This window comes from Oncorhynchus tshawytscha, linkage group LG16 (assembly GCF_018296145.1).
Source record: "Oncorhynchus tshawytscha isolate Ot180627B linkage group LG16, Otsh_v2.0, whole genome shotgun sequence".
NCBI classification, from domain to species: domain Eukaryota; kingdom Metazoa; phylum Chordata; class Actinopteri; order Salmoniformes; family Salmonidae; genus Oncorhynchus; species Oncorhynchus tshawytscha.
This window is the reverse complement of record NC_056444.1, coordinates 54,920,610-54,934,625: the sequence shown is the minus strand read 5'-3', so window position 1 is coordinate 54,934,625 and position 14,016 is coordinate 54,920,610. Positions and strand designations below refer to the sequence as shown.

The window sequence follows — 14,016 nt, the reverse complement described above, 5'->3', positions numbered from 1 at the left end:
AATTAGAAGCATAAGAGAGTTGCCACATCAATGTTACACTGAGTTAATTAAGGTATTGTTATTACATTTTATATTCTAATGTTATTATTTCCATTCCATTCCAATATTATATTCCAATGAATTATTGTTTTTATTAATTAAAAACAACTATTGAAAACCTTTTGCTCCTTAATGTAATTTTAAAGACTGCTGTGATTTAAAATATTGCATTATTCCAAACATATTTAGTGCAATTGTACATAATGGATTGTATGGAAAAGTAACAAAGAAAATTAATGTGCAGGTGAGTTAAAAAGAGGGACTTTACATCAAATCTCCTCATAGTGCAGATATTAATAGTGACATGTGCAACACCATTTCCCTGCATATTATTTGACAACTAGACTTCGCTTTTAAGTATTACTTTCTAAAGAATTTGTAAATAAAACTGATTAAATTGATTTTAACACACTTGTGTGAAACCCCATGCCATAATCTTCTACCGGGGTAACTTCTAAAAACAACATTTCATGAAATAACTAAAAAAAGTGTAAACTGTAGCCATTTATTTCCCTTTATAGTTTATTTGCCTAAGCATGTCCTTCATCCACATAACAATTTCTTTCCAAACGTAGCTTTTTTTGTGTCAGCAATAAGACATTGTTCTTAGGGGAGAGGACTAGTTACCTTTCAGTACCTTATGTCTTACACCCAAAAGAACATTGACAACATCCAGTACACTCACATTTTATTAGTCTAATACACAGTTAGATCAAGACAGACTCCCCTTCAACAATCCATGCCATTTATGTAAAAAGCGATGCATGTCAGTGTTTGAGTTTATATGTGTGTGAATTGTATGTATGTTTGTGTCTGTGCATGTGTGTGTGGGCGTGCGCAGCACATTTGAAATTCCAGCCATTAGAATGTATTCCAACCATTTAGAAATGTTAATATCTACTGTTTGAAATGCTGGTGGTGTTGATGTTTTAGTGAGAAAAAAATGTCATACTGTAGGGATGTGTAGAGAGATGAAGAGCTATGATAGTTGTGATATCTTGCAGGTAAACTTGTTCCCTATTGAATGACAGATGAGATTGCAGGATGTAGAGCAGAATTATGATTTTTGACACAAAAATTCCTCGCTAAAAACACACTTCACATAAGCTGAGAAATGGGAATTCCTTTTAGTAAAGCCTCCTTATCCAGAAAGGTCTGCTTGCAGCTCCTTGTTCCGGCGCACTTCGGCTGCATGCATCTCCTAGGAAAAACCATTAACACCACAAAGAGTAAACTGTCAAGACACAGGTGACAGGTTATGTAGTCTACAGTCTAGAAATATGTCAGAGTACTTAGCTAGTTCTGTTCTGAGCATAGATCTTTATTTCTCTGACCAAGTAAAGGTGGGGCGTCAGACTTCGAAATAGAGAAAGAGAGAGGAGAGAAAACAAAACAGGCCCTCACCTTCTCACGGAGCCGCTGCTTCAGTGAGTTCAGGTATGCCTCCCGGTTCGCTTTCTTCGCCTCCATTTTGGAGTTGAGCTTCTCTTCCGCCATCTTGCTGAAGTTGTTGTTCTCTTCCATGGCCTTGTGCAGCACCTCCTTCTCATGCTCCCTCCGCTCAGCCAAATGCCTCAGCACCTGAGCCTCCTGGGACTAGGGAGCAGAGAGAAAAAGTGCACTCTTTTCATGCACAGATTTTGTTAGCAGTGTATATTTACTGAAAATGAATGTCAGTGTACGGCAGTAGTATGCTAACCCAATGCTAACTTTTATGATTTTCCGTAACCCTAACCCTAACCTCACTTAAATTAACCTAACCCTTGTCCCTTAACATAACCTTGACCCTAACCATAACCAATTGCTATCCCTATGCTAAAGTGTTTGTTTGCTGGTAAAATATCCAGTTCCTATTATGTTGTAGGAAAGACTGATGATAAAATAATTTCCCCAATATCAGGGAATTGAATCAAAATGTTACTGAGTAGCCTGATCATTTCTTGTCAAAGCATTCAACCAGATTTTTCAACTCCAATTTGGATTTCTGTTTTAACTGCTTGTCTCGCCCCCAGACTTCCACATACACATTTCCCTCCTCCCTACGGTATATTCCAGCAGCGATGACAGGCTCTCCCCATTCATTACTTTTCTTTCCCTCAGGGAACCTAGTGACAGGTCTGGCTGGGTCTGGCTGATACGCAGCGATTAAGCATTGAAGCAGTTCTCACCCAACAACGATAATTAGTCATCAGTTTTTCTATTTAAGTGGAAATGCAAGGTAGAAAAAGGCTCCCAGAAAACCCAGGAAATCCCCCTAACTGAACTAGGATAATGAAGCGATGGGTTGCTAGTTATTTATGTTTTCATGAAATGTCAGATATCTGTCTCTTTTTCAAGGTTGTGTTCATTAGGGCATGCGACAGAAAACGTTTTGAAAAGTTTAGCAATGGAAAAAGACAATAGGTATTTCTTATTGGACAAGTCCAGGTAATTTTTCTTCCATTTGTTGCCTAATGAACACAACCATGCTCATTCATGTGTGACAGCTCTGGCATTTCAGTAGAGAGCCTGGATGTCTAGAGAGAGACTGGTATTTGTTTCCCCATCTCATTTATCTTTCCTTCTTCACCTCCTTCTCCCCATTGAGTGATGATCTTTTCCTCATTTCACTTAATCTCCTGTTTACGTCTCTTCTTCCGTCTCTCCTCAGCAAAGTCAATAGCCCTTTACCTCACCAGCTTTTTGTCTCTCTCCTCCTCCTTTTCGTCCCTCCTTTCTCTCCCTCTGTCTTCCTTGCCTTGCCTTCCCTTATCTTACCTTAAAAATGTATATAGTTCTGCCTTGAGCTGTTCTTGTCTATTGATCTTCTGTATTATGTTTCATATTTTGTGTGGACCACAGGAAGAGTAGCTGCTGCTTTTGCAACAGCTAATGGGGATCCTAATAAAATACTCAAAACATACCTCTCAGCAAACTAAATTAACATACTTCACATGTTTCTCTCCCCTCCTCCCTGCCTTCCTTCATACGCTTGCATCTGTCATCCTCTCTTACCATCCTACTCTCCTCAACAACATCCATGAACTCTATGAACCTGAAATGCTTTTTCCCTCCTCACCCCCCCATCCTCACTTCCTTCTCTTGCACTCACCTTCCCCTCTGTTCCCATCTCTTACCTTCCGCCTGTCCTCAGCAACCTCCATGAACTTCTTACTCTCTCCCTATCCTCCCTTTTCTTACTCCCTCCCTCATTCCCCTCCATCCCCTTGTCTTACCTTCCTCCTCTCCTCAGCGGCCTCCAGCCTCCCCTGCAGCTCATCCAGGGAGATGTCCCTCTTGGGGGGCGAGGTCAGGGCGGGGGGAGAGGCAAGGGGACTGGGCCTGTCCGGGGACAGGTCGGTGGGGGACTTCAGGATCACCTCAAAGGACTGGCCCGACAGTCGCTTGTTGATGGGCTTCACCTCCAGGTCTATTGAGAGAGACAAGACAAATAAGACACAAAATGGCTGTTGTGCATTACCCTAGATGGGTGGATGCTACACATTGGTGGTAGATAGGATGAATTACCGGCCATACAATGTAAAGTGTTTTGAGACTAAGAACGAATTTAAAGCCAAAATACATTACATTAATACAATACACATTAAAAAACAAAGTACACTTTGGGCTGACCTCCAAATTGGTAGTTGGTGGTGGGGTATGATGTCTGGGGGTATAGGCAGGAGCAGATGAGAGACATCATGGACATTTCCTTGATCTTCTCTGTGTAGGCTTTAAGGAACAAAGAAACAACGAGACGTGGTAAGACAGGGTAAAAGAATCGTCCTATTTTTATATATTTATTTGCCATATTCCTTTGTGACCATGGCAACCATGGCCCCAGGTTTTTAGGAGGAAATGTTGTTAAGAAGGCTAGTATTTATTACAAGGCTGTATACAGTGCAGCTGGGATGACATTGAAGGTGTGTCTGCTATAAAAACGTGAGAGTGCAGTAATGGCACTTTCACATCAGATTGAGTTAGAGACTATTGCATTACCTGCCAACTGGACTAGTTTTTAAATTTCAGCACTTTGGCAGAGTCATGTGGGTGGGTGTGTGTGTGCGAGAGAGAGAGAGAGAGAGAGAGAGAATGAGTGTGCCTGGTGCTACCCATACTGTAATTACAATGCTAGAGATACTTCTAATCTACTTTTACCACTATGCATGGTTATGCAAATCCAATAACTAGGGTTGGATTACCGAACGGACACGCAGGGATACGTGTGTCGTCTCCCGGTAGCATATGATAGCAAAATGTGTAGAATAGCAGGAAATTTGCTTTAAAAGGGCAAAATTCTGTCTCAGCCTCAATGCAAAATTGTGCATTCGGAGAGTATTCAGACCCGTTGACTTTTTCCACATTTTGTTACATTACAGGCTTTTGATAAAATGTATAAAATTGTTTGTTTTCCTCATCAATCTACACGCAATACTCCATAAGGTTTTTAGAAATGTTTTTGCAAATGTATTACAAATAAAAAACTGAAATATCACTTATACATAAGTTCAGACAATTTACTCAGTACTTTGTTGAAGCACCTTTGGCAGCGATTACAGCTTTGAGTCTTGGGTATGACGCTACAAGCTTGGCACACCAGTATATCTGGAGTTTCTGCCATACTTCTCTGCAGATCCTTTCAAGCTCTGTCAGGTTGGATGGGGCACGTTGCTGCACAGCTATTTTCAGGTCTCTCCAGAGATGTTCGATCGGGTTCAAATCAAATCCAGGCTCTGGCTGGGCCACTCAAGGACATTCAGAGACTTGTCCCGAAGCCACTCCTGCATTGTCTTGGCTGTGTGCTTAGTGTCGTTGTCCTGTTGCAAGGTGAACCTTCGCCCCCAGTCGGAGGTCCTGAGTGCTCTGGAGCAGGTTTTCATCAAGGATGAAAACATCACCACAGTATGATGCTGCCACCACCATGCTTCACCGTAGGGATGGTGCCAGGTTTCCTCCAGACGTGACGCTTGGTAATAAGGATAAAGAGTTAAATTATGTTTACCAAAAGAAGGCAGTATTGACTCAATACAGGGTTTGCTTTCTGCTCTCCGTAGCCGTTTAAATGTCTGTCCACATAACCATGCTCGGAAAAAGTCTCAGGTAGCTTACGCCAAGTGCATTCCTGTAATGTTATTCTAGGTTCAAATGAAATACTAAAACGTACTTACGTGTCCGGTGTCATGAATCAAAGAAGCATTCTAAGATACTACAGTATCCTTCCCCAGATCTGTGCCTCGACACAGTTCTGTCTTGGAGCTCTACAGACAATTCCTTCAACTTCATGGCTTGGTTCATGGCTTGGTTTTTGCTCTAACATGCACTGTCAACTGTGGGACCTTATAGACAGGTGTGTGCCTTTCCAAATCATGTCCAATAAATTGAATTTACCACAGGTGGACTCCAAACAAGTTGTAGAAACATCTCAAGGTGATCAATGGAAACAGGATGCTCCTGAGCTCAATTTCAAGTATCATAGCAAAGGGTCTGAATATTTAGGTAAATAAGGTATTTCATTTTTAGTAAACATTTCTACAAACCTGTTTTCACTGTTTTCACTGTTTTCATTATGGGGTACTGTTTGTAGATAGATGAGGGAAAAGTGTATCCACTTTAGAATAAGGCTGTAACATAACAAAATATAGAAAAAGTCAAGGGGTCTGAATACATTCCGAATGCACTGTATAGAATAGCAGGAAATTAGCTTTAAACTGAAACATTTTCTCTCAGCCTCATGACAAAATGTGAACAATAGCATGAGATGAGCTATAAAACAGCAAATGTTTCTCTCTGACCCATGGCAAAAAGTATAGAATTGCAGAAAATTGGCTTTTAAACTGCAACCTTTTCTCTTTGCCTCAAGACAAAATGTGTACAAGAGCATTATAAAACTGCAAAAAAAAATTGCGGTGCTGAAGGTCAGTTCCCCAGGACCCCAAATGCGGTAGTCCAGCCCTGTCAATAACTCTGGTAAGACCAAGCCCAAAGTTAACCCACCAAAGCTTAAGATGGCTAGCTATGATAATAGACAGTATTTGTGTTCATGAGGCACCAAACAGAGAAAGAAAAACAGACCGAAACAGCGAGGGACTTTTGTTCTAGATTACTGAATGTTTTACAGTCTTTTCCCTTGCCCCCTGTGTGACACAAAGCAACTGTTTAGCATTCTGTCCCTCTGGGTAATGAAGCTCTGTCTAAGGTTCACACCCAGATCAGTCAGCAGAGGCGAGGGAGAAGACGCAGCCTACAGATCACAGTTACACTTAATCAATACAGGTCTAATTACTATTGTGTTTGTTAAAGGTCAGTGTTCTCATTATCTATGGTCTAAGATATGATCAGCAATGTGGGGGACATGTAGCTTTTAGGCTTGTTTGTCAGGGGAATTTAATTTACGATTTCTAGGCTGAAGGCAGGGTTTGTCTGGAGGTCGCTGATAGGACACATGAAGGGATTAGCCAAGTGCCAGGATGTACTGTAGTCAGGGTTTGCGGAGTGAACTGGGGCTGAATGGTTTTAATACCATTGAGGTAGAAGGTTTGGTAACACTTTACTTAATGTAGCTTCTTATGAAGTGTTATTTTGCCATATGGACATTCACAACACCTTATAGATGCAGTCAAGATTATGAAACTGTATAACAAAGCAAACAGGTATGAGAGGCCGTGATATGTTGTGAATATATCACAGCTAAGAGGCCCCTCCTGTAGTTTTATTATCCCGTTCATCTTTAAGGTGTTATATGAATGTTTATAAGGCAATGTATAGTAACACCTCATCAGAAGCCACTTCAAGGAAAGTATGACAGTTTTTACTTTCACATATTAAAAGGAAAAGATCACCTGCACTCTCCGTAGCACACCAAACACAGGGAAAGACCCACTAATATGGGAGTGCAACCTAGTATGGAAATATCCACTAACTATCAATCAAATCAACTAATAGAAGACTGGTGACCTTTCACCATTTGAATTGCCTTATTGTGTGACTACGCCACCTTCTCTTCTGATGATGAAGATACTGTACTTTACAGCTGAGTATGTTCCCCTTCCTGTCACTGCTCCACAGCAGCACAGAGACTTAACATGTAATATTAATCTCATCCAAAGCAGTACCCCCGCCCCCTCAACCCCTAAGTTTTCACATGGTTCCTCCCTAGCTCCTGTAGGAACCATGCCACTGAATGCAACCACTGAACAAGTATGGGTTACGTAAGTAGCGTGTGCTCCGCAGTCTGTGTTCAGTGGTGTGCATTCTGCAGTGTGACTTGTTTTATGCTTGGCAGCGTGTGTGAGCCATTGTGATTTCACCAGCACCTGTCTCAAAGTACTGCTCAGTTGTGGTGCTTTAAGAAACTCATGCCAACCTACATATTGTATATGAAAGACACCATCTGCTGTAGTATGTCACACCAGTGGTTCAAAACCTGGGGTACGTTTACCCCTAAGAGCAAGGAGAGATAATTGGGACGCGCCCCATGACTGCCTGTGTGTTGGTCCTGTCTGAAGTCAGTCTTCCTTTAATGCTAATGAGGCAGGAGCCTGAGCATGTCTAGACGATTAGCCCCCAGAAATACTACTTCCTCTTAAAGATCAATGCCTTTTAAGGTGGCTTGCTGCTGCTGAATAGATAAGCAGGCTGTGGCCCTCATTGTTGGAGCAGATATACCAACCTGCTCTAACTCTCATGGGTACATGAGGAAAGTGGGCACAGCACGCACCCTGGAGTTTAAAAAAAAGGATCCTTTATTTAAACATTTTTCAAAGTGCCGTTAATGTTTCAGCTATGTTAGCCTTGCAAACCCATGTAAGGCCCCTGTCCATCGCAGTCGTGTAACACAGTGTCGCAGATGATCAGATCCATAAATCATACTGATGGGCTTCCTGCCATGTTAAACACTGCTTCCACATTTGCAGAGATCTGCTACGAATCTGATTTGTCTCAGATCTCTACTAATTACAACTGGGTGTGATGGATTTCAATGCAAGAGATAATTAAGCATGTGTCTCTAATGTATGTGTGTAGGTGGACAGCACCGTGATGCTGAAAGGGCTTAAGCCCGAATATAGAATCTGTGCAGGATAGAAATATTATCCAAATGTGAGAGTCAGCAACTGCGCAACTTTTTCCAATGCTCATTAAATTGTGTAACATTTACAGTGTAAATGGCAAAGCAAGAGGGGTCAGAGCATTGTCAAATCTGAAAAGGGAAAGATTCTGTGTTATATCTTTGCTGTCATCCCGGCTCTCTCGCATAAATTGCTATGTTCTGTGAATATTTTGTAAACATTCTTCCAATGTCATCTCAAAGACAGTGTGCAGTACCTTAGAGCAACTGCACATTTGATGTATTTTGTATCTATTGTATTGTGTTTACCCCCATTGTGAAACTGACTGTATAAATAAAAAAAATGGAGAGAGAGAATGAGAGAAGGAAAAGGGTCTGCAGGTGCAAGTGCCCCCAGACATATTTTACTTGGCAGTTCTATTCAGGAAGAAAACTGCATCCTGCATTGAGCAGCAGACATCTTATTATCAGCAGGAAGCCTCCATCCTCCCTTTAAAGTTTAAAGTTGCACTGTAAAAGTATAGGATCAGTTTGCCCTCCCCAAATGCTAGCCTTGTGCATTAGTAGAGGAAATGCAAAAAGAACCCCAGACCAGTGTCTAGGGGAAACTTCATCCTACTCCTTATAGAACGCAGGGGCTTAGCTGCTTCTTGAATCATGCCAGGAAACAGCAGAGGATTGTGGCTGCTACTCACACCTTTACGATGCACTCTTAAAGGGGCAGAGCACTCAAAAATGTGATTTTTCCGTGTTTTATATATATTTCTACACTATAAAGTTCGAATGATACTGTGAAATTGTGAAAATTATGATAATGCACTTTTAGTGTAAGTGCTGTTTGAAAAGACCACATGACATTTTTGCTTGTTTGGCTGGGTGGGATTTTTAGAATGCCTGGTTAATAGACCAATAAGAAAGATAGTTTGCCCTCCTGTCTCCCAATAACAGCTCGTTTTCAGGTTACATATACCTCCCATTAGGCTTCTCCAATTAGGCCCCTCTCTCAGACAACTCCCGGACGGACAGTTCCAGCAAAATTCTTGCTTGAGAAATTGCATTTTGCTAAGAATATTTTTTTATATATTTTTTTTACCATTTTAATTTTAAACAATCACAGTAAGGTAATTAATTGTTACCTAAAAATGATTTGATATTGAGAAGAAAATGACTGCATTGGACCTTTAAAGAGAAGGCACATTTTCGACAACGAGGCTGGGTCGCTAGGGTAATCTCAGTGGCTGTTTTTTGCCTGGTCATGTGCTGAATTATTGAGGAGTGATGTCAACTTCCATCCTCCTCTTCCTCCATCCATTTGCGTGTGCGCGCACATCACACAGATATACACACACACAGCTAAAGCCTCACACAGATACATGCACACCACACAGACACACAAAGCTAAAACTACATATACACACACATCAGTATACGCACACCTAACACACACCTTTAACGCACGCACATATAGTATGCACACACACACACACACGCAAGCCTCCCTCCTGCTGTGCACACACACGGTCTTCCATGCTGGTGGGCATGCATTGTAAATTATTCAAATGCTCTTTTTTTAGAAAGGTATCCTTGCTTGGTTTTCTTCTGAATAATAATCCCTGTGGACCCCCCAAAAACCATCAGTCTACTCCTGCAGTGGAGAGCCAACAAACCCTTAGACCCCCATAACATGGCTGACGTTGCAGAGGCTGAGAGTTCATCTCTACAGCAGTGCCAGAGCCCTAAGTGCCTCAGTAGGAAAGGTAGGTTCATCAGAGAAAGTAAGGAACTCCTGATATTTACCAAGGTGCTGAATATGTCTATGGAGTGTGGCGCTTATTCCAACAGCTCCATGAAGGGGTTCAATGGAAGCAAAAAAGTCAGTGCTCTATGATCTACTACATGAGCCCCCCCAATCACACACACGCGCGCACACACACACACACACACACACGATCACACAAAATAAGTCTATGATGCATAAACGATTGGATTAATCAACCATTTTCACTGTAACCTAGGAGAAAACTAAATCAGACTTTTAGTGGCACAATTTCAGGAAATCCTATTAAATCCTATTTATTTCACTATATGCCCAATCCACAAAAAAACAAACCACAAAATATTCCCAATCCACAAAATACTGTGCCAAAAGCCCCCCTTCTACAGTAATAGAATAGTATCTCCTCCAATAACACTGCCTGACTAACTCGGTGTCGCTTGGGAAATTAAGTAGTTTGAGGCCCTCACATATTTCATGTGCATGCTTCCAGTTGAAACCTTAATATGATTTCTCCTTTGGCTCAGCAGCACCCCTCCTCCCTCTCTCTCTCTCTCTCTCTCTCCTTACCTTAAGCTCTTGTTACCCTGGCAGCCTCTGCAGATTTGTTTATCACTCTATTTCCAGATCTCTCCATCCTACTATATTTTCTCTCTCTTCTTTGTAAACACTTGCCTTTCTTGTCTTGATCTATTCACGGCTACAAAATATTTATTTTCAGTCTCTCTTTTCAGTCTCTCCTCACAGGAGACTAGGTACAACTTCAAAAGAACAGACTTTGATCAAAAAAGAGCTAGCATGTAACGACATACCACTGGTGGGAACCCAGCAGACACAGAACACTCAGAAGCAAAGAACACCATAGGGGGTTCACCTACTTTCGAGACCACTTAAGAAACAGATACAGATACACAAGCTGTGATACCTCCCCAAAACATTCCAAGGGAAGGTTCCAATAAAATACCTTGTTCCCTTCCCATCAACATTATGTATCCCTTTGTTATAGATCTCAAACTTTCTGGATAGGCAGATTATGTTGGGTGTAAGCAAACATATGATTATAGCTCCACATAGGCCAGCTAGTTGGCTATATTGCTTAACCCTATTTGATACTTTTAGATCCCCGAAGGAGAATCAACCAGGACAGAAGGGAAGGGGGTGAATAATCAGAATGGAATTGGGCCATTGATTGGAACAGAGCGCAACGGTCAAAGCAGTTACATTTTGACAGGAACTGCGAGCTTGTTCTTTAACCTCCCTCTTTTGATTCGCTCAATTCTCTTACAGCCGGACAGAGACAATGGCAGGGACAACAAATAAGGACTGACTCTAGCTAGTCTTGGGTTAGGTTTGAATGTGCATTATCTCTATCTGTCCACCAAAAGTGCAACAGTAAAACCATTGTACAAATGTATATACATTAAGTACTACATTTGAGAGTATCATCTTTATAGTAGGCTTTCAGTGAAAAATGGGCATAAAGCATATGTTTAGCTGAGGAGTTAGCTAATTCTTTATTATTATAAGATAATACACTGTACAGAACAAATAACCTGTATTCCTGTATTACAACTGAACACATGGACTGCTGTCGTATACCCCCCTGATTCTCTGTCGCTAAGGGTGTGGCCGCTACTGCTCAGCACTGAGCTATTGATCCACAGCAAGACACACACACACACACACACACACACACACACACACACACACACACACACACACACACACACACACATACATGATATAGGCCAGCTCTACCAGGAAGAGTGGTGACAAAGTGTTTAAGCTGCAGAATTTAGATATCACACTGGTGTCCAGGTGTCTTTCCTTGAGGCTTTTTATATTAGCTCCAGTTCTCTCTCTGTCTCTCCCCACTGACTAGGGTGGAGGCCTTAGAGGCTTCTCACTCTCCAATCTTTCTCTCTCTCTGTTTACCAGCTGAGGTCTAGTGAGCAGGGTGCTACTGCTGGCCCTAGTGGCTAATGTCTGGTGTCGGTCTGCAGTCAATACACATGTGACATTGGCTAATTAGGACTAGGCCAGGCACAACACGCCTGACAACCTTTTACATGACATAGACATAAACCATCCAGATTTCAAACCATTTAAGAATGTAAGAAAGGTTTTCTTTGTTTATCTAGTGTGTGTGTGTGTGTGTGTGGTTAACCAATATTACTGCTGAAGACTAAAGATGTAGTGGTTTGGTTCCTGTTTTGTTCTATGAAAACCAGACTACTCCTGTGTGTCCTTTAGAGGACAGTTTGTTTGGGTTACTACAATAACGTTGGTATATGTATAATAGCAATACCAGCTAATCTACAAATTTGATGAATTACTTGCCATTTGTTGCATAGCTGTCTCCTAGTGACTTATCCTTCTGAAGAAGATAATCCTTTATATAATTAAATCTCTCTCACACACACACACACACACACACACACACACACACACACACACACACACACACACACACACACACACACACACACACACACACACACACACACACACAATACAATCATAATAAGACATGTTCAAACTTTGGATGAACATTTACACTCGTTTTTGAGTAAGTTGCAAACAAGAAAACCGATGACCAAAATGTTACCTCCCCACATCAGTAGCCTATTCAGCAATTGTATTGCCACAATTGGCCAAATCTATATCATTGCACGTTTTTATTATCTATGACTCCTTTGCTTACTTTTTTTATTTAACTGGATAAACATTTCAGTTCTGAGCTTTGATTGGTGCCCATGGGATGCATGCATCATAGTCTATTCATTTCCTCAAATTAATATTGATCAGAAATTGCTTACTGTATGTCATATTGGGGATCTTACATTATTTGAAATGACGCAAGTTGTGCTGTAAAACATAACTCGCGCTAAGCGACAATGTGACAAAAGGAGTGGTCTCATCTGCATCAGGACCAGTAACCTTTCGTCAATATCACAAAGACTGTCGTTTATACAACGTTTGAAATATTCCATCAAAGGCTTTACTGTTTGAGTGTATATTTAGCGTAATCTAGCCTAATGTTTAGTCGATAGGTAGGCTAGGTGACTCTATATGGTAGCCTCGTCTGTAACATGAAGTGAGTGCATCCACACGGGTTGCTACTAGTCACCCAGACAGGTCGCACGTCGAGACATCACCAAATCTACAGTAACGCAGCCGACTTTGCTTGAAATAACAAAGCTTTTCCCCGACTCTTACCTGATACTGTGCTCGCCATGGTAACTGACGGGAAAGGCGATGAGGGAGAAGAAATGGTTGTGTATCCGTGTGAGGGTGGAAGCTGTCCGCTGCTGCGTTAATGGACAATGCACAACGCACTTTAGTCAGATCTAACGGGCTGCGGTCTGTCAAGAGGAGGGGTTGAGGAAAAGAGGCGGAGGAGTGAGCGCTTGAAGACACACACACATGCACGCACACACAGGATAAGGGTGGCTTTTAGGATGGACAGAGGCAGATGGATGGGTGTATAGGATTATTATCTAAAACTAACAGAAAATGGTAGCCTTCACTTTTGGCACCTTAAGAGGCATGGGCATAGGTGTGGATTAAGGACACCCCTTTCAGCACCACTGGCAGTGCACGACCACCAACCGATTTGTAGTCTATTTTCGTGTATTCAAATGGCGAGTTGTTTGCAACTGCTTGTACATCTATAGCCAATAGTAAAGTCAGTAAAATGTCTTTGTCTCTAAGTTCACACTCCTAAAAGCTGTCTTTCTCTTCCCACAAACCAAGTTGCATAACCCAAACAATCTATGCCATACTGTATCTATCTACTCTATATGGGCAAAAGAATGTGGACACCTGCTCGTCGAATGTCTCATTCCAAATTCATGGGCATTAATATGGAGTTGGCCAACCCTTTGCTACTATAACAGCCTCCGCTCTTCTGGGAAGGCTTTCCACTAGATGTTGGAACATTGCTGCAGGGACTTGCTTCCATTCAGCCGCAAGAGCATTAATGAGGTCGTGCACTGATGTTGAGCAATCAGGCCCGCAGTCGGCATTCTAATTCATCCCAAACTTTGGGGCTGAGGTCAGGGCTCTGTGCAGGCCAGTCAAGATATTCTACACCGATCTTCACAAACCGTTTCTGTATGGACCTCACTTTGTGCACGGGGGCATTATCAGGCTGAAA

General features: G+C 41.8%; 1 protein-coding gene across 1 annotated transcript; it reads right to left on the bottom strand.

Annotated features, from left to right (window-relative positions):
* Nucleotides 1–547: 547 nt before the first annotated feature.
* Nucleotides 548–13,255, bottom strand: LOC112215937 (stathmin-3). Its single transcript, XM_024375445.2, has 5 exons — nucleotides 13,077–13,255; nucleotides 3,652–3,750; nucleotides 3,255–3,448; nucleotides 1,444–1,635; nucleotides 548–1,240 (listed from the first exon to the last, which is right to left on the bottom strand). Exons 1-5 carry the CDS (start codon nucleotides 13,093–13,095, stop codon nucleotides 1,181–1,183), a joined length of 564 nt encoding a protein of 187 aa, XP_024231213.1. The 5' UTR covers nucleotides 13,096–13,255; the 3' UTR covers nucleotides 548–1,180.
* Between the last annotated feature and the right edge of the window lie 761 nt (nucleotides 13,256–14,016).